The following is a 19,524-nucleotide window of genomic DNA, read 5'->3' on the forward strand; positions in this document are numbered from 1 at the left end:
GGGTTTTCCAGCCAGAAGTTATGGGGACTTTTCTTGGCATTGGAACCCTGAGCTGGGCGCTTGGTGTGGGACAGAAACCCCTCACTCCTCCGGGAGGACTTTCCCAGCCGAGGTAACCCTCCTGATTTTTATCTGCCACACGTGGGTGTGGGACCAGCCTCTCCCTCCAGTCTTGATGTGGCTGCTTCTTTAATTTTGTAATTATAGGACTTCCATTTAGCTCGATTTCAGGCGGTTCTGAATGATGGTTGTGTTGTAGTTGTAATTTTGATGTGGTTGTGGGAGGACGCAATACGGCTTTTACCTATGCCGCCATCTTGACCGGAAGTCACTTGTATGTCCTTCACTCAATTACCCAGTTGTGAGTGTGTTACATTTGCCATATGCTTTATCAGTTCCTCTTTATGTATATGCAGTGTTTTGATTACATTATGTCCCTTCCCAATTCATATCTTGGAGCTGTAACCCCAAGTACCTTAGAATGTGACTATATTTGAAAATAGAGCCTTAAAAAAGTTTAAAAGTTACAATGAGGTCTTAAGAGTGGGTCCTAATTCAATCTGACTGGTGTCCTATAAAAGAGATTAAAACATACAGAAAAGGACACCACAAGTGTGCTGCCACAGACAAAAGGCCATGTGAGGACAGCAAGAGGGCAGCCATATATAAGTCAAGGAGAGAGGTCTCAAGAGAAACCAAACCAGCCTACAGAACTGGGAGAAAATAAATTTCTGTTCTTTAAGCTAACCATCTGTGGTATTTGTTATGGCAGCCTTAACAAACTAATATTTATTTTATATATATTTTTGGAACCATTTGAAAGTAAATTGCAGATGTGATGTCCCTTCATCGCTAAAAGCTAATACATTTGCTTATATAACTACAATTTAAATAGCTAAATCAGGAAATTAACACTGATACCATGCTATTAGTTGATCTACAGACCTTATTAATATTTTGATAATTGTCCTATAATGTCCTTTATAGCAAAAGAAAGAGAGAGAGAAGAATGAAAGAAAGAGAAAGAATAAAAATTTGGTTCAGAAATCATACATTACATTGTCATGTCTAGACTCCTTTAATCTAGAATAGTTCCTCATTCTTTGTTTTTCATGACTTTGACATTTTCAAAGAGTACAGGCTACTTTTCTTATCGAATGTCTCCTTGTTTGGGCTTGTCTGATAGTTTCTGGGGATTAGATTAAGATCTACTAGTATGTTTCAAAATTTCAGAAATATCCTCTCTCTTCTGGATTCTTTTAACATTTCAGGTCTATCATCTCTCAGGGTATAAATGAAAAATCAGTAACATTTTTTAGGGGACTCAATGGTTTGGGAAAATCACTTCATTCAATTATCAGACTTGTTAAAAGTTATGAAGTGATGTGTCCTCCTCACTGCATCGTATCTGGGGGCATACAATATATATCTGTCCCATTACTAGTGGTGTTACTTTGATCACTTGTTTAAAGTGATGATTGTAGGTTTCTGGACTGTACATTTATCCTTGCTTTTAATAAGTATTTTATGGAAGAGATACTTTGATACTGTGCAAATGGGCAACCAGGTAAAATACAAGAAGCCCAATTTAATTTGAATTTCAGAAAACTAACAAATACTTTTTTTTAGTGTATGACCCTCCTCCCAAATTATTTATCGAAAATTCAAATTTAAGTGTGTGTCGTGTATTTTTTGAGCAAATAAGATATACTTTATTTTTAATTTTATCTTTCAATTACAGTTTACATTCAATTTTATTTTATTTTATTTTTATCCTCACCCGAGGACATTTTTTTTTTTTTTATATTTTGTTCAGGTAGAGTGGGAGGGAGAGAAAGAGATACATCGACGTGAAAGGGACACATCTAGTAGTTGCCACCCGCACAACTCAACCAGGGCCGGTGACAAACTGCAACTGAGGTACTTGCCCTTAGTGGGAACTGAACCCGGGTCTCTCGGGACCGCAGGCTGACGCTCTAACCGCTGAGCCAAACCGGCCAGGGCTTCAATTTTATTTTGTATTAGTTTCAGATGCATCTTGTATTTTTATTTGCAGGATCTGGGAACCCTATATGTGAATATCTTGTTCCAAATTCAGCTTCACCCAATTGTGTTGACAGCCATTGGAGATTCTGAATCAATGGTTTGCCAAAATAGTTATTTTCTAACTCCATTAGTCTTTTACATTTGTTAGTTGGCACTTTATCCGACTATCTTTTTAGCCACTCTTTACAGTGACTGGCACACACTAGGCGCTGAGGTATTTATTTGTTCAAACAACGAATAAACAAACGCTTGGGTTGGCTGGGCTTGGGTGACAAGCTGCTGTCTGGCAGGGGCGGGCCTCGCTCCAGGCTCTTCTTGCTCCAATCAAGAGCACAGCTTTACTGGACAGGGGCCAATGGGTGCGGGCGAGAGGCGGGGCCTGACACGCGCCAGCGGTATAACCGCGCTGCCAGAGCGCGCGCTTCTCTTTGGGCACAGTCGCCGGTGTGGGCCATGGCTGCTTCTCCTTTCGTGTCCACGTTGGCCACCCGGCTGCTCCGGCCCGCACAGAATTGCTGCTTCGGTCATCGTCCCCTCCACTTCTCGGCAATTCGGTAAGAGAGCTGGGAACTGGGTCAGCGCCGAAAGCCGAGCGGAGCCGAGAAAGCCGAGGGGAGCCGAGTGTGGGGGGCCGCCTGGGCTCCAGAGGGACTCTGAGGGACTTCCTGAGCATCTCTGCCCGGGGCCGTTGTGGCCACCGAGAGGAGGATGGCGGGCAACGTGGCAGCCGAGCGCAGCCGCAGTCAGCGACCTGGGTCCTTGCTGGCGGGGTGGGCTGTTACCAGGTGACCGCCTTTCAGAGGGAGCCGATCTCCCGCAGGCTTGGGGTGTCGACCTTTCCCCGGGCCAATCCGTTCCCCGGGCCAATCCACCAATCCTCCGGCGGGATGGGGCCCCCGGTGCCGAGCCAAGGCTGGCGGGTTCTGGGGCGCCCCAGTTTTCGGGGACACACGGAAGTTACCGCGTGGAACCTGCCGGCTGCCCTTGTAGGTGATGCCGAGATCCGTCTAGGGGAAAGCAGAGGAGACGAGCTGCTTTGGTGATCGCTGGGAAAGATTCAGAATGGGCAACCTTCAGCGATCATCCTTTCCTGGGACCCTAGCGGCGCAGGGGGTTGGTGCAGTCTGATGAAATCCCTGAGCTACCGGGCTCCCGGGGCACCCGCACATCCCGGCTCCTCCAGGAGGTGGGTGTGCCTCGCGCTGCTCTTCAGCCGCCCCTTTCTCTCCCATGAGAATAAATGTGCTGTGGTCACCAGAGCTTTGATTATAGCGCATCCAAGAGCTGGTCAGTGCCAGGCAGAGTCAATTGAGGTGACAAATACCCGGGAGGAGGAGAAGGGGAGCTCTGTTTGTGTTTCCATAGGGAAGTAGTAATTTTTCCCTGATTTTTCTGGACCTCAAACTCGTTCTTAAACCTAGATTGAAGAATCTTTTCCGGGGCTGTGATTTCTCTCCCTAAATTTGTGCACTCTTCATTCCATTTTTGGAGCCGTTGCATTGCCAGAGTCTTAAACCTTGTATGTTACAGCAGCCCTTTCTTTCATATAGGCACTGTACTGGGCTGTGCAAATTCAGAGGTGATAAAAACTATTCTGTCTTTAGTGCATCTGTCAAGGGGCAGAACACATACGTGCGTAATTTCCTCTCGGTGTAAAAATGTTATTAGAGACATTGCCAAGGTGCTGTAGAAGCGCAGAATGTGGATTAATGTGTTCTTGAAAGAAGACTTGGGAGGGGACACTCAAGGCTTTTCTTGGTCTGACCCTGACCCACCTCTCTAGCCCCATCTCTCATTTCTGTCTGTTCTCCCTCTTACTCCCTTCCTGAGTTCTGGCTGCATGGACCAGTATCTTTGATGATTGAAAAGGATTTATAAAGATCCTCTAATTCAATACCTACCGAACTGAAACTGCAGGTTGCTTGCCCTCCAGTAACAATTGCCCTCCTTTCACTTGCGTTTCTGAATGAACAAGTAGACTTCCACGTTCTCTGAGGGCAATGCTCCATTTGGTATTTATGGTTCTATTGTATTGCTTTGATTACTGCTGACTGGTAAAACTATTTAAAAAATATAAGTCTACATATATTCCTTTTGGGGGGGGGGTTGGGGAGTTGGTGTGAGAGTTTCAGGAACATAAACTCATGGTTAGAGAGAGAATATTGTAGTCTAGCATACAGTGGGGTATAGAGAAAAATGGACTTTAGAGGCAGATGTTTGCATTTGTAGCTTGTTTCTACTGTCCTCAGTTTTCTCTTCTGCATAACAGGGTCATTATAATAGCCCCAAGGTAACTGAGAGTAATGTATGCAAAACTCTTAGCAAAATATCCAGTGTTTAATAGATGTTAGTTCTACCCTGCTTTGTGTTTTTCTTCGCTCATTTCTGGTTCCATTAATTAGTGGATAAAAAGAACTCTTTCTAAAATAACCTGATCATAAATTGTAAAATGCACCTGATGTTAATTTTTCTTGAAAAATTACAGTATTGTAAGCTATTGAAGTAGGAAAGTGAAGCTGCTACTGACTTAGATTTTAGTTTTGTATTTGAATAAGCCTCATGACTTCTTTCTAGTTCATAATTTTAATGGAAAAATTTTTGAACACATCTGTGAAAGCACATAATTGTGAAATAAGTATTAGCTAATATTGTATTTGGATTTCCTGTGGAACTGAGATGAGTCTGTATTTCTTTTTATTTTTGGGTAGCAGTAACTTTATCCCTTTGGCAAAAAAAAAAAAGATTACGGGAAGTTCAGTAATGACTCACTTACAGGACTGTGTTTCACATTTTCCTGAGTTGTGGTATTCAGAGGAGGGCTAAAACGGTTACATTATGAGAAATATTCAGGCATAGAGCATTGTGACACTTTTTGTTTGTTTGTTTCTTATTGTTGGTTCACTTTTTTTTTTTTTTTTTTTAAAGCAAGTTGACATAACATCCAGAACCTGCTTGAGACTTGGAACACTGGGTTCTCCCAGTACCCTATGTCCTTAACTTTAGTGTATCATTCTTAGCCCAAATATGTGGCTGCCATTTTCTCTAAGTTTACTGCTTTCAAAAGGAACTTTTTAATGAAGTGCAAGCTAAGTCCTTCTCACTGAATATATATGTATATCTATATATATCCTTATGAGTGTACAAATATATAAATATATCTATTACATATTAAGGATACATATGTATGTATGTTTTTAAGATTGAAGATACATATGTATATATGTGTGAATATAAATATAATCAAAAGAGAATAAGAAATTAATTTTAAAAGAATGTCTGGAGGTTTTTATCTGTTATTTTATTTAATACAAATGAGTGTCTTAAGCCCTCTGTAAGTTGTCTGTCTGGCCTGAGGCGGATATTCCTAGTACTAATATAGATCAGGCATGTTGCCAGGGGTATTTATATCAGCAAAGCCCTTTTAATGAAGTCCCCATCAACTCTAATGCTGAAATGGATTTGTAATATTAACATGTTTTCAGTTTCTTAATGTACCATGGGTATATATGAAATGCTATTATTATGTTGTACTATGTTAGCCTATTACATAAAATCTGGGAAACAGTATTTGGTTTGCTATAAAATTATATCCTCTTAATAACTCACAAGACACAAATACAGATTAATACAAGGGTTAGATATAAAATTAAGGCATTGTATCTAAGACATTGAGATTTAGTTAAAAGTAGTTATTTATTCAGAATGAAAATAAAAAGCAGACCTTGAAGGCTTAAAGACTGTTAAAACTTTAAAATTCTATTTTAATTAGCAGGCCTTGAGAATTAATCATATCTGACCATACAAGACATCCAGTACCTTGATGTTATTCTTGAGAATTAAATATGTACCATGACGGGAAATAGATTGTTTTATTTATTTATTTGTAAATAGGTGTTTATTGATTTTTTTTTTTTTTTGAGGGGAAAGGCGAGATAGAAACATCGATGTGAGAGAGCAGCATCAATTGGCTGCCTCCTGTATGCCCCCTACTGGGGATCAAGTGTCCACAACCCTGGCATGTGCTCTGACCAGGAATCGAACAGGGACCTCTCAGTCCATGGGATGATGCTCAATCCACTGAGCCACACCAGCCAAACAAGGGAAATAGATTGTTTTATTATTATTATTATTTTTAATCCTCACCTGAGGATATTTTTCCATTTATCTTTATATAGAGTGGGAAGGGGGTGGGGGAGAGGGGAAGAAAGAGAGAGAGAGAGAGAGAGAAACATTAATGTGAAAGAGACATTGATTGGTTGCCCCCTGCATGACCCTAACCAGGACCAGGGACCGAACCTCAACCAAGGTATGTGCCCTTGACTGGAATCGAACCCAGGACTCTTTGGTCCATGGGTTAATGCTCTTATCGATGAGCCAAACTGACCAGGGAGATTGTTTTAATATTTCAAGCAATTGTGTTTCATTGGTCTTTTTTTTTATCCTCACCCAAGGACATTTTTTCCATTTTTTGGTTCAGATAGAGTGGGAGAGAGAGAGAGGAAGAGAGAGAAACATCGACGTGAAAAGGACACATCGAGTGGTTGCCACACACATGACCCAACCAGGGCCGGGGACAAACTGCAACTGAGGTACGTGCCCTTAGCGGGAACCGAACTCGGGTCTCTCTGGACCGCAGGCCGATGCTCTAACCACTGAGCAAAATCGTCCAGGGCTGTTTTATTGGTCTTGAGGTTGGAGCATTCCTCATGACACTGAGGACACAAATCTAAAGGGACAGACTTGTTTTCAGTGGCATCTTTTTGCTTAAGGAACAGATGCTTATCCTACTTTAATGGGAACTTTATTGTAAGGATTTGTGTGCAAATAAACCAGGAATCTTACATCTTGGAACCCAGGAAGAACTGTCTAACCAGTTCTTACTGGGAAGAGATAGCCTTTCAAAGATCTGAACATGGTTTTGGTAACTGGAGGTTCCTCCAGATCCTGAGTTTCCTCATTGCTCCCCCCCACCCCAGTAGTTTTTCTTCCAACATGACTCTGTTCTTCTCTCTGCCATATAACTAGATGCTAACAACACAGGCAAAATACAAACTACAAGTGGTATATTAGCATATAGGAAAAACTAACCTCATAGTGGTGAGGGGGTCCAATAAAACAATTCAAATTAAAACAATGCTTTTTGTTTTGTTTTGTTTTTGTTTGTGCTTATCAATTTGTGAATGACCAGGAGGCAGGATGCTGAGGCATTAAGGGCCCAGACTCTGGATTCAGACAGAGCTGGGTATGAGACCCAGCTTTGCCAAGTACTAGCTGTCAATTACTTAAACTCTCTGAGCTTTAGATTAATGATAGCAATTGTTTCAGTCAACTTTATCCTCCTAAACATGTAGCTGGATACATATTTCCCACTTTGAACTTGTTCCGATTTCACTTGTTCCTCAGATTAGGCACCATGTTTCAATTTAAACTTTAAGTTTTGAATATTTTTTCCCTATGCTATTGAGAAATAATTGACATACACTACTGTATAAGTTTAAGTATACAGCACGATGGTTTGACTTGCCTATATTGTGAAATGATTCCAACAATAGGTTTAGTTATCATCCATCAAGTCATACAGATACAGTATAAAGAAAAAAATGTTTTTCCTTGTGATGAGAATTCTTTTTTTTTTTTTTATTCTCACCCAAGGACATTTTCCCATTTTTTGTTCAGATAGAATGGGAAGGAGAGAGAGAAAGAAACATTGATGTGAAAGAGACACATCGAGTGGTTATCACCCACACGACCCAACCAGGGCCGGGGACAAACTGCACTCGAGGTACGTGCCCTTAGTGGGAACCAAACCCAGGTCTCTCTGGACTGCAGACCAACGCTCTAACCGTTGAGCCAAACCGGCCGGGGCTGTGATAAGAATGCTCAGGATATACTCTGTTAACAACTTTCCTGTATATCATGAAGCAGTGTTAGCTATAGTTATCATGTGTGCATTGCATTCCTGGTACTTACTTATCTTATAACTGAAAGTTTGTATCTTTTGACCACTTTCCTTCAATTCCTCCTCTTCCTACCCCTCGAAATTTTGGGTATATAATAATACCTTTTGTAGTCTTATCTTTACTTTTTATAAAAATTCAACTAGTATTTGGTTTTATGACTCTGTTGCCTTCTGCAGAAATGAAGCTGTTGTCATTTCTGGAAGAAAACTTGCCCAGCAGATCAAGCAGGAAGTGCGGCAGGAAGTGGAAGAATGGGTGGCATCAGGCAACAAACGACCATACCTGAGCGTGGTTCTGGTTGGCGAGAATCCTGCAAGTCATTCCTATGTTCTCAACAAAACCAGGGCTGCTGCAGATGTGGGTAGGTGTCCCTCTCAGATCTTGACTGATTTTCTTTTTTTTTTTAAATCTTTATTGTTGGATGTAAAATGTATTACAGATGTTCCACATTTTTCCCCCATTGACCCCCTCCTCCCCACTCCCGCCCCCCTCCCACCTTTTCCCACACTATTGTCTGTGTCCATTGGTTATGCATATAAGTTCTTTGGTTTATTTCTTCCCACCACCCTCCCCCCCCCAACCCCTTTCCCTTTGAGGTTTGTCAGTCTAGCAATGAATTTGTACTTCTTAATCTCTTCACCTTTTCACCCATTCCCCCAAACCCCCTCCCAACTGGCAACCAACAAAATGTTCTCTGTATCTATGAGAATGTTTCTGTTCTACCTGTTCATTTTGTTTGTAGATTCCATTGTTGATAGATATGTATTCATTGCCATTTTGTTTGTTCATATATATTATCTTTTTCTTCAAAAAGACCCTTCAACATTTCATATAATAACGGTTTGGTGGTGATGAACTCCTTTAACTTTTTCTTGTCTGGGAAAGTTTTTATACGGCCATCAATTCTAAATGACAGCTTTTCAGGATAGAGTAATCTTGGTTGTAAGTTCTTGCTTTTCATCACTCTGAACATTTCTTGCCACTCCCTTCTGGCCTGCAAAGTTTCTTTTGAGAAATCAGCTGACTGCCTAATGGGAACTCCCTTGTAGGTAACTAGCTGCCTTTCTCTTGCTGCTTTTAAGATTCTCTCTTTGTCTTGAACCTTTTGCATTTTGATGATGATGTGTCTTGGTGTGGGCCTCTTGGGGTTCATCTTGTTTGGAACTCTCTGTGCTTCCTGGACTTGTATGTCTGTTTCCTTCACCAAGTTAGGAAAGTTTTCTGCCATTATTGTTTCAAATAGGTTTTCGATTTCTTGTTCTCGCTCTTCTCCTTCTGGCACCCCCAAGATGCGAATGTTGGCACGCTTGAAGTTGTCCCAGAGGCTCCTTACACTATCCTCATTTTTTTTTATTCTTTTTTCTTTTTGCTGTTCTGATTGGGCATTTTTTGCTTCTTTACATTCCAAATCGATGGTTTGTTCCTTGGATTTACATACTTTATTATTGAAGCGGTGTAAATTATTCTTTATTTCAGTTAATGCCTTCTTCAATTCTAACTGTGCATCCATGATTTCTAACTGGTCCTTTTTTATGCTTTTGAGGCCCTCCCTAAGTTCACTGAGGTTCTCACTAAGTTCATTGAGCATCCTTATAAGCAGCATCTGTTAGGTTGCTTATCTCCATTTCGCTTAGTTCTTTTCTTGGGGTTTTGTTCTGTTCTTTCATTTGGGACCTGTTTCTTTGTCTCCTCATTTTGGCTGCCTCCCTGTGTTTGTTTCAGTGTATTACTTAATGAGAGGTATGGGGCTCGCTGAGACCAGATGCTGCTCGTTTGAAAGAATTTAGGAAAAACCTGAAGCAGGATCCAAGACAGGCCAATCCTATGATTAAGCAAGTGGCAACAGCTTGGGTGGGCTAGAAAGTTGGGTGGGGCGGGGTGGGGCGGGGCCTCAGGGAGTCACCAGGGCGGGGCTACCAGTGTGAGCCAGGTTGCTGGAGTCCCAGATATGGCGACTGTCTGCTGCCCCAGGGAAGGGCTCACCAAAGGAACAAAGGCCTCTTACAGCACGTTTGTCCCCGAGAAAGCCTCCTCTCCAGCCCTCGCTCCAGTCCCAAACAGCTCAGTTCTTCCCTGTATGTCTCTGGTGCCCCTCAAGCTGCCTCCCCTCCAAGCTTAGAGGGAGAGAGTCCGATAAATTCGTGTGCTGGCCCTTTAAGAGGAGCTGCCTGGGGTTCCAGCCGCCTCAGCCTCCCTGAACCTCAGGTTGTTTTCCAGCCAGAAGTTATGGGGACTTCTCTTCCTGGCACTGGAACCCTGAGCGGGGCACCTGGTGTGGGACGGGGACCCCTCAGTCCTCAGGAAGGACCTTCCCAGCCGAGGTGTTCTCCTGATTTTTATCCACCACACTTGGGTGTGGGACCAGCCCGTTGCGCCACCTCCACTGCAGCCATTGCTGCTGCTGGCGCCTCCGCCCCTGGCGCCTCCGCCCCTGGCGCCTCCGCCCCTGGCGCCTCCGCCCCTCGCGCCTCCGCCCCTCGCGCCTCCGCCCCTCGACTTCCATTCAGCTTGATTTCAGGCGGTTTTGAATGATGGTTGTTCTGTAGTTTAGTTGTAACTTTGATGTGGTTGTGGGAGGACGTGATACCGCATTTACCATCTTGACCGGAAGTCCTAGATCTCGACTGCTTTTAAAGTGAGGCTTATCTGAGGCAAACACTATTGTAATTTATTATTTTTTTTCTGATTAGAAACCCAAGTAGAGGAGGCTAATATGATTGAACTATAGCCAAAACTTTGTCAGAAAAAATCAGGGTGCATCTACTGGGAAGGCTTATAGACTGGGACAGAAGGAATATAGTTTATCTTATCTTTGCCTGTGTTTCTTAGTTTTAACATTGGACAGGTGGCTTTGAACCCAGTTTACGTCTGCTTTCCTTGAGCAATGATGAGAGTATCTGACTAAGGTCTCTGAGCACTTGTAGTTTAAGACAGCAGAGTACTGGGGGCAAGACTGAGGAGAACTCAGTGATGTAGCCTAGGGCACAGTATAGAGCTGAAGGAAATGAATGATTCTGATTTCTGGGAAATAGATTTTGATTTCTTTACCAGTTGGTTCCATAGCCAGTTAAATTCTGCAGTTTAGAAGTGGTAGGAGTTTTGAATGCAGAAGGCATGAGTCTGGGTGATGGGAGATTTGTGTTTTAGGTCTCCCTACACCACAGACTTTGTGTGTGGGTAGACCAGAGGTGGGCTCATCTGTGGATCAGCAGTCTGAGCAGGTGCCCTGCCCTCTGAGAGGCTGTGACAATACTGGTGTGGCTGGGCAGTGTTACTGGACCATGAGGCCTTGGAATACTCTATTCTATTCTATTCTATTCTATTCTATTCTATTCTATTCTATTCTATTCTACTCTTTTATTTCATTCTTTCAAAATCAATTAGTATGCTCTATTCTTTATTACAGAAGATTGAGGGGTCCTGCCCTTTTCATTGGGAAACCTTTAGAACCTCTGAAAATAGGAAGCCATGGTTTTCTAAGATATTGGGAGGTACCAGGCTAGAGTGGAAAAATGGGGACTTTGAAACAGGAAGATTGACTTCACCACTAGCTGCCTGGTTTCAGTTTCACTGTGCCTCAGCTGTCCTGTCCGTAAAATGAGATTAATGAGGATTACATAGAATAATATATAGACAATGTCAGGCTAACATTCTCTAGTGTATATATGTGTGACATTACTGTTTTAAGTTCCTTTTGAGCTGATTCAAGCTTTTCAACTACCAGGGTGGCTGTGATGATAAAAACCTCAATGGTAGAAGACTGTGGCAGGCAACATTGCAATACTCAGTAAGTGCCTAAGTATTTTTTAACTTTGAAATTTTCTTATAGGAATCAACAGTGAGACAATTGTGAAACCAGCTTCAATTTCAGAGGAAGAACTGTTGAATTTAATCAATAAGCTAAATAATGATGATAATGTAGATGGCCTCCTTGTTCAGCTGCCGCTTCCAGGTAAGATTTGGAACCCAACATTTAAAATGACTTCTGAGGAATGGAGAGGTGGGTTACTTTATACAGCTGGCCCCTTGTGTGAATTTGCCTCAAAGTGGAGGAAAAGTCAAGAGAGTGAATTTTTTATTAGATATGGGGCAGACCTACTCAGTGAGTGGGGAAGCAGAATTTGCCACCATAAAATAAGCCTTTGTGGATATTGATTATTTTAAACTGGTTGTTTTCAAGAAGCAAAAGACTCAGGGGAAACCTTTGACTTTCCTTCCTCCTAACTGCCTAAAAGAATTTAGATAGAGGACCTGCTCCAGGAAGGGAGATAGCATCACAGATAACTATAGTTTAATATGAACTAGGTGTGATAGACAGAGAGGAACCTAGCAAGCCCCTTTTATCAAAGTCTCTGTGTTCCATTGTTAAAGTAAACATTTATTAACCAAGCATTCGCTTTTCCATCTCCATGTGACTTATCTTCTTGCCCTTTGCAGTCCCCAACCAGAACCCTACTTCTTATCAGCTCAGGATGGCATGTGAACCATAACTGCCCAATCTGTCCTGGGTCTCATTTAAAAAAAAAAAATTGATTTGTGAGAGAGAGAGAGAAAGAAACTTTGATTAGTTGTTCCACTTAGTTATGCATTCATTGGTTGATTCTTTTTTTTTTTTTTTTTCCCCTCATTCGAGGACATTTTTCCATTTTTTGTACAGACAGAGTGGGAGGGAGAGAGAGGAAGAGAGAGAGAGGGAAACATCGATGTGAAAGGGACACATCGAGTGGCTGCCATCCGCACGACCAACCAGGGCCGGGGACAAACTGCAACCGAGGTACATGCCCTTAGTGGGAACCGAACCCGGGTCTCTCCGGACCGCAGGCGGACACTCTAACCGCTGAGCCAAACCGGCCAGGGCCATTGGTTGATTCTTGTATGTGCTCTGACTGGGGATTGAACCCAAAACCTTGGTGACAACACTCTAACCAACTGAGCTACCTGGCCAGGGCCAGTCACATATTCTTATGGAATCCTGGCATGTACATACATAATAAATTTGGACATTTTCTCCTATTAATTTGTCTTATATTAATTTTATTATTAGTCCAGCCTGAAGAATTTACAAAGGTAGGAGGAAAAATAAGTTTTCCTCCCCCACATCAGAATACCAATTACTCACCCCGGCTGGTTTTGCTCAGCGGTTGGAGCATCAACCTGCGAACCAGAGAGTTCTGGATTTGGTTCCTGCCAGGGGCATGTACCAAAAAAAACCCAATTACTCCTTGATTTGGCATTGAGATCTTGATACAAAGAACAGTGCAGGGCAGCAGTTGTACAAGGTGATATTGGCTTTGATACTAGCATTTGGTTTGCTTGATGTGTTCTGTGTGTGCAGATGGAAGAAGTAAACCTTGGAGGCAAGTAGAGGCAAGTTGTAGAAGGGGAACAGGTTTGTGCAACAAATCAGATAAGTGGGAGTCAAGCAGTGCTAACTATGCAACAGTGACTAAAGGCCACTGCTCCAATTTCTTTTTCAGAGCACATAGATGAGAGAAAGATCTGCAATGCTGTTTCTCCAGACAAGGACGTTGATGGCTTTCATGTAATTAACGTGGGGCGAATGTGTTTGGACCAGTATTCCATGTTACCGGCTACCCCATGGGGTGTGTGGGAAATAATCAAGCGAACTGGTAGGTATATCCCACAATTGTATGTCTGTGTTAGTATTATAAAGGTAGAACTTTCATATGGTCGAAGAGTGAACACTCCCACCCATGACCTCTAGTCCTACTCCCTAGAGCCTTCCTAGCAGTTACCTATGACTATTTTTGCTATTTAATCCAGAAACCTCAGGGAAGGAAATTTAAACTTTTGTAGTGGTGGTGGTGCTCATTCATGTAACATTTTGTAGCTTACAAAACATTTTCTTTAGCCTTTAAGTGATAGGGCCAGTTGACTGATGAGGCAATAAGTTTAGCGACTTCCTTCATTATCACATTTAGATTCACGTCCTAGGCCATCTGCCTTCCTTTCCCTTTGGTGCCCTAAGAGTCTGGCATTGCCTTTAATGCAAATAATTTTTTTTAAATAGGCATTCCAACTATAGGGAAGAATGTGGTTGTAGCTGGAAGGTCAAAAAATGTTGGCATGCCCATTGCAATGTTGCTACACACAGATGGGGCACATGAACGTCCTGGAGGTAAGCAAACTGCTTTCAGAGGCATGTCCCCTTGTCCCTTATGGGAGAACCTTCAGAGGCTGTCCTGTGGATGTTTGGAAGTGTCAACTTTGTTAAACTTCCAAGGAAACATTGTGTTTTTGTTTGTATTGTAATTTTGTTAACAGATATTTGGGGTGTAATCTTTGTAGGAGAAGCTGGTACTCAGTGTCACCTGAGAGTTTATTTATATTCATTTATTATGGAACTAGTTCAGAAATGGATATGCCTCAGAAATAAATTTGAGTTTGGAGTGTAATCATGGTTGTAGGCAATTGGAAATTTTCAGTTATGGCTTTGATAGTTGTAGCTAAGAAGCAATTCTTGTTCAAAGTTAGTATCCTGGTCTATGTTATTTGGTAGAAAAAAACAGACTATTGTAAAGGATTGAATTAATATGACTGTTATGTGTCATTATGTCAAATTCTGTTAATTTGAGAAAAAGCTTCAAATCAGGGTTGTCATGTGTGATTATCATAATATGACCCTACATGATTATAACAGAAATAATGGCAAAATTAAATACTTCTAGGTATCTTTTAGCACACTTAAAAAAAACAAACCTTGAGTAATTCTAGTGATATTTTGTTTAGAAAAGGTAAAATTCTTGAAAAACTGTTAAATAGGATAAGGAATAAATCTAGTTATATATGACTCCAAAGGTTAGAGCTAGAACTAACAGGTAAAGGTTACACGAAATTGAGTATTAATTAAAAAAAAAAAAAAAAAAAGACAATTGCCTGTACAGAAACTGTGGCACACGAATTAAATTATTTTTTCAGGGATGTTGAATTTGGTTTGCCTAGTTGACACCTAGTCCAATCCCAGCTTTGATTCAGAAATCAAGACATTTAATTTTTAACTCATAGGTGATGCCACTGTTACAATATCTCATCGATATACTCCCAAAGAGCAGCTGAAGAAACATACAATTCTTGCAGATATTGTGGTCTCTGCTGCAGGTAAGAACACCAGGGAGGGGGACGGAAGGATGTCAGAAGATGGACCTCTTAGAATTTGCCTGCCTCACTGCCATTCCATTCATCATTATCCTAGGATGACACTGTGAGCTGCCTACAGAGCTAAGGAAAGAGTTGTGGTTGGTATAGTGGTTTCTCTGTTTTGTTATAGACTTGATGGATGAATGTTATTTCCATAGCCTCAAAAGATTTCTATTTACTATATGAAGTTTACATGTTTCCTTGGTTAATGATTCTTGTAGGTTTTTATAAAATAAACTAATTTGTTCTTCCAGGTATCTTGAAATTGAAATTAGGTAAGAATCTGACAGTTGGAATCTTCTTTTCAGTACTAAAGTGATCATGCCTGTCTTCATTTCCAGGCATTCCGAATTTGATCACAGCAGATATGATCAAGGAAGGAGCAGCCGTCATTGATGTGGGAATAAATAGAATTCAGGATCCTATCACTGCTAAACCCAAGCTGGTTGGAGATGTGGATTTTGAAGGTAAATTGTATACTTTTTAAAGAATATAAAATCAAGAAATACTTCCTTTAATGGACACTTAGAACTGATCATTTACTTTTTCTTTAACTTTTAAACTTGTGTTACTCTGGTAATACCATTTAAAATGCTTTCCATTAGAATCAAGAGAAATCTTTTTTATTTATTTATTTATTTATTCTTCTTTATTGATTTTAGGGAGAGAAGAAGGGAGAGGAAGAGAGATAGAAACATTGATGAGAGAGAACAGCAATCAGCTGCCTCCTGCGTGCTCCACACTGGGGATCTGGCCCACAGCCTGGGCCGGTGTCCTGACCGGGAATCGAACTGGTGACCTCTTGGTACATGGGTTGATGCTCAACCACTGAGCCACAATGGCTAAGCAAGAGAAATCTTTTTTAAAATTATAGACATTCTAGAATTATTTTAGGTGTTTATATCATAAAATTGTAGGCACCAGGTATAAACTTTTCAGGGAACTGTTTTTCCTTAGGGTTATTTCTTAATTAAAACAACTTCAAGACTTTTAACGAGTCTGAAAATTTAATGAAGTGATTTCCATAAACCATTGAGTCTCCTGAAAAGTATTACAGATTTCTCATTTTCACATTAGAAGGAGAGATTCCAGACCTGGAATGTTAAAACAGTCTGGGAAAAAGCCATGTTCTTGAAAACTTGGCATTTTTCTAGTACTGTAGATATCTCCTTTCAATTCTCAGGGTATTAAGTTTATCTGAATTTTATGCTGATAATTCTATTTCTATCATTCTCTTTCTGTTAAAACAGTCAGACTCAAGCCTAGGTATCTAAGTATTTTCTTTAAGATTGAGCTCTGGCTGGTTTGGCTCAGTGGTTAAGAGTGTCGGCCCATGGACCAAAGAGTCTCAGGTTCGATTCCAGTCAAGGGCATGTACCTCAGTTGCAGTTCAGTCCTGGCCCTGGTCGGGTCATGTGGGAGGCAGCCAGTCAATGTGTCTCTCTCACATCGATGTTTTTCTCTCTGTCTGAAGATAAATGGAAAAATATCCTTGGGTGAGGATTTAAAAAAAGATTGAATTAAAGCCTTGGCCTGGTAGCTGATTTTGTTAGCTCATCATCCCTGGATACACCAAGATTTTGGGTTTGATCTCTGGTCAGGGCACATACAAGAAGCAACCAATGAATGCATATAGAAGTGGAAAAATAAATTGATGTTTCTCTCTCAAACCAATCTAAAAAAAAAGATTGGGTTTAAAATATCTTGCTTCTTTACAGAAAATTGCTTGGTACTTTGGACAAACAGCATAAATAAATAAGACTATATAAATAAGGTAAAATTAAGAAAATGTATGCAGGTATTAATTGAGGTAATGCTTATAGTATAGGTACACCTCCCATACAGTTAGCCCACTGAGATGTTTCTTTTTTAAGTTGACTTAATATGGAAGGAAGTGTGGCTGGTAGATAACAGGTTATTTAGATGTATAAATATTCATTGAACAACTCTGCTTATTATGTGCATGTTATTTTATTAGTATGTTCAAAAGCCTTTACTCTTGAGTAATTAGATGTGATTTTTATGAGTTTGAGGCTTATGAAGGTATTTATGTATATTATTGCTTTTTTAAAAATCCTTTTTCCATGATATATTGAAATACATACATGTCTTTTGTCATTATTAAAACAGTCTACCTGTCTTGTTTCTATATAGGAGTCCGGAAGAAAGCCAGTTACATCACTCCAGTGCCTGGGGGTGTTGGTCCCATGACAGTGGCAATGCTAATGAAGAATACCATTATTGCTGCAAAAAAGGTGCTGAGGCTTGAAGAGCGGGAAGTACTGAAGTCTAAAGAGCTTGGAGTAGCAACTAATTAACTATTGTATCTTCTGTGTCATAACTAGTACTCCAAGCCAGTTGAAGAGGCAAAACAGGCCAATAGAAATGCAGCATCTTTTATTTATTCTACTGACATGGTTTAAAATGATGCTTTGTATTTATTGAAAGCTTCAATGGGTGGGTGTTTGTGCACATATCTCTGCAGTACCTCACCAGGGAGCACACCATTATCATGCTTGGCCATGTGGTCTAGCCATAAGAGGAGCCATTAGCCTAGAGACTGCCATCAGGGACACTACATTGAGGATGACTTCTTTACTTTGTCAGACCACTTTAGTTACAATTTGCCTTTTCTAGGATTGCGTTTCCCAAGTGCTATTCCAATGAGTTGATACTCACTTTAGGTTCCAAACCTTTTGAGTTCAGCTGATCAAACCAAAGGAAAAATGTTGCTAGAGAAAATTAGGGAAAAGGTGAAAAAGAAGAAATGATAATAATTGAGTAGAAAAAACTTACCCTAATTTTATACATATTGACTGATAACCAGAAGAAACGCTACATGTTAATACTATCCTGTCATTTTATAGCTTAGTCATGGGGAAGATGTCTGTGGCTCCATGTGCTGTAGCCTTTGTTTTATGTGTGGTACCATTCATGAGGTCTCCCCGTTTTAGTTTTCTGAGATCAAAAGGTTTATTTTATAAATAATTCATGTGTATCGTCATATTTGGTTTCTCCTATATCCTTAAACTTCATTGTTAAATTTTTGTACTGATGAGGGTGTCTGTATGGTTTCTTTGGTAGATCTCGAAACCTATTTTTGAAAAACATAACTTGGGCTTGATCATCATTAGGGCAGCTTGCATAAGTATGCAACTTACTTTTCCACCAAAGAATTGCCAGCAGCTGCCTGCTTTTCTCTGGTGCACCTATTGGCTTTCCCCAATAGGTTTTTGAGAGCTTGAGTTAATATTGACTTTAATCAGACTCTGATTAAGGGTTTTTTTGTTTTGTTTTATTTTTAATTTTTATTTTTTTAAAAATAAAACACTTCTGACTGGTGTGAAATGAGTTTCTTACTATATCTTTCTGCTACTGTGTTGTCTTAGTTGCGACCTAACCATAGTTAGTTTTTCTCATTGGATGCAGTCAATCTAGCTATTTCTATATTTGGTAACATTCACTCCTGTGCCTTAAACGAATTGGTTTAAAGAGCTGTGGAGAGCCCTGGCCCATTTGGTGTAGTGGTTAGAGTGTTGGCCCTCAGACCGAAGGGTCTTGGGTTCAATTCCCAGTCAAGGACTTGTACCTGGGTTGCAGGTTCAGTCCCCCACCCGAGTTGGGGGTCATGTGGGAGGCAACCAATCAATGTGTCTCTCTCACATTGATGTTTCTCTCCCCCACCCCCCACTCCCTTTACTCCACTAAACATCAATGGAAAAATATCCTTGGGTAAGGATTAACAAAAATAAAATAAAATAAAACAAAAAATAAAGAGCTATGGAGAAACCAGCCTACTCCATTTAGTCTTTATTATTTTATTTTATTTTATTTTAATTAATTAATTTATTTTTGTTACAAATGTTTCTCCTTTTACCCTCACTGATTCCCCCCTCCCCCTCCCTCCTCACCCTGTCCCCAGCTTTGTTGTCTATGTCCATTGTTCATGCATACATGCATATAAGTTCTGTGGTTTATCTCTCCCCCACCACCCCCTCTTCGGGGGATTGTCAGTCTGTTCCCCACTTCCACGTCTCTGGGACTACCCCTTTTCTTAGACTGTTATGTTCATTATGTTCCACAAATAAGTGAGATCATATAATACTTGTCTTTCTCTGTTTGGCTTGTTTCACTTAGGATACTTTCCAGGTCCCTTCATGTCGTCTCAAAGGATAAGAGATCTTTCTTATAGCTGCATAGTATTCCATTGTGTATATGTACCACTGCTTTTTTATCCATTCGTCATTTGTCTACTAATGGACATTTGGGCTGTTTCTAGATCTTAGCTATAAATAGTGCTTCTATGAACATGGGGGTACATATATTCTTTCCGATTGGTGTTTCAGGCTTCTTATGGTCC

At 40.7% G+C, this 19,524-nt stretch overlaps 1 protein-coding gene across 1 annotated transcript; it reads left to right on the plus strand.

The window, feature by feature from the left end:
* Nucleotides 1-2,460: 2,460 nt before the first annotated feature.
* Nucleotides 2,461-18,524, plus strand: MTHFD2 (methylenetetrahydrofolate dehydrogenase (NADP+ dependent) 2, methenyltetrahydrofolate cyclohydrolase). Its single transcript, XM_036262897.1, has 8 exons — nucleotides 2,461-2,600; nucleotides 8,183-8,367; nucleotides 11,836-11,958; nucleotides 13,484-13,636; nucleotides 14,038-14,145; nucleotides 15,033-15,125; nucleotides 15,506-15,631; nucleotides 17,319-18,524. Exons 1-8 carry the CDS (start codon nucleotides 2,500-2,502, stop codon nucleotides 17,480-17,482), a joined length of 1,053 nt encoding a protein of 350 aa, XP_036118790.1. The 5' UTR covers nucleotides 2,461-2,499; the 3' UTR covers nucleotides 17,483-18,524.
* The last annotated feature ends 1,000 nt before the right edge of the window (nucleotides 18,525-19,524 follow it).

Source organism: Molossus molossus, unplaced genomic scaffold (assembly GCF_014108415.1).
Source record: "Molossus molossus isolate mMolMol1 unplaced genomic scaffold, mMolMol1.p scaffold_m16_p_15, whole genome shotgun sequence".
Lineage (NCBI taxonomy): Eukaryota > Metazoa > Chordata > Mammalia > Chiroptera > Molossidae > Molossus > Molossus molossus.

Excerpts from the sequence above, each read along its gene's own strand:
- MTHFD2 (XM_036262897.1), top strand. The coding sequence starts at position 2,500 with ATGGCTGCTTCTCCTTTCGTGTCCACGTTGGCCACCCGGCTGCTCCGG. Across the intron at positions 2,601-8,182 it reads CTCCACTTCTCGGCAATTCG|AAATGAAGCTGTTGTCATTT; the intron begins GTAAGAGAGCTG and ends TGCCTTCTGCAG. Across the intron at positions 11,959-13,483 it reads TGTTCAGCTGCCGCTTCCAG|AGCACATAGATGAGAGAAAG; the intron begins GTAAGATTTGGA and ends TTTCTTTTTCAG.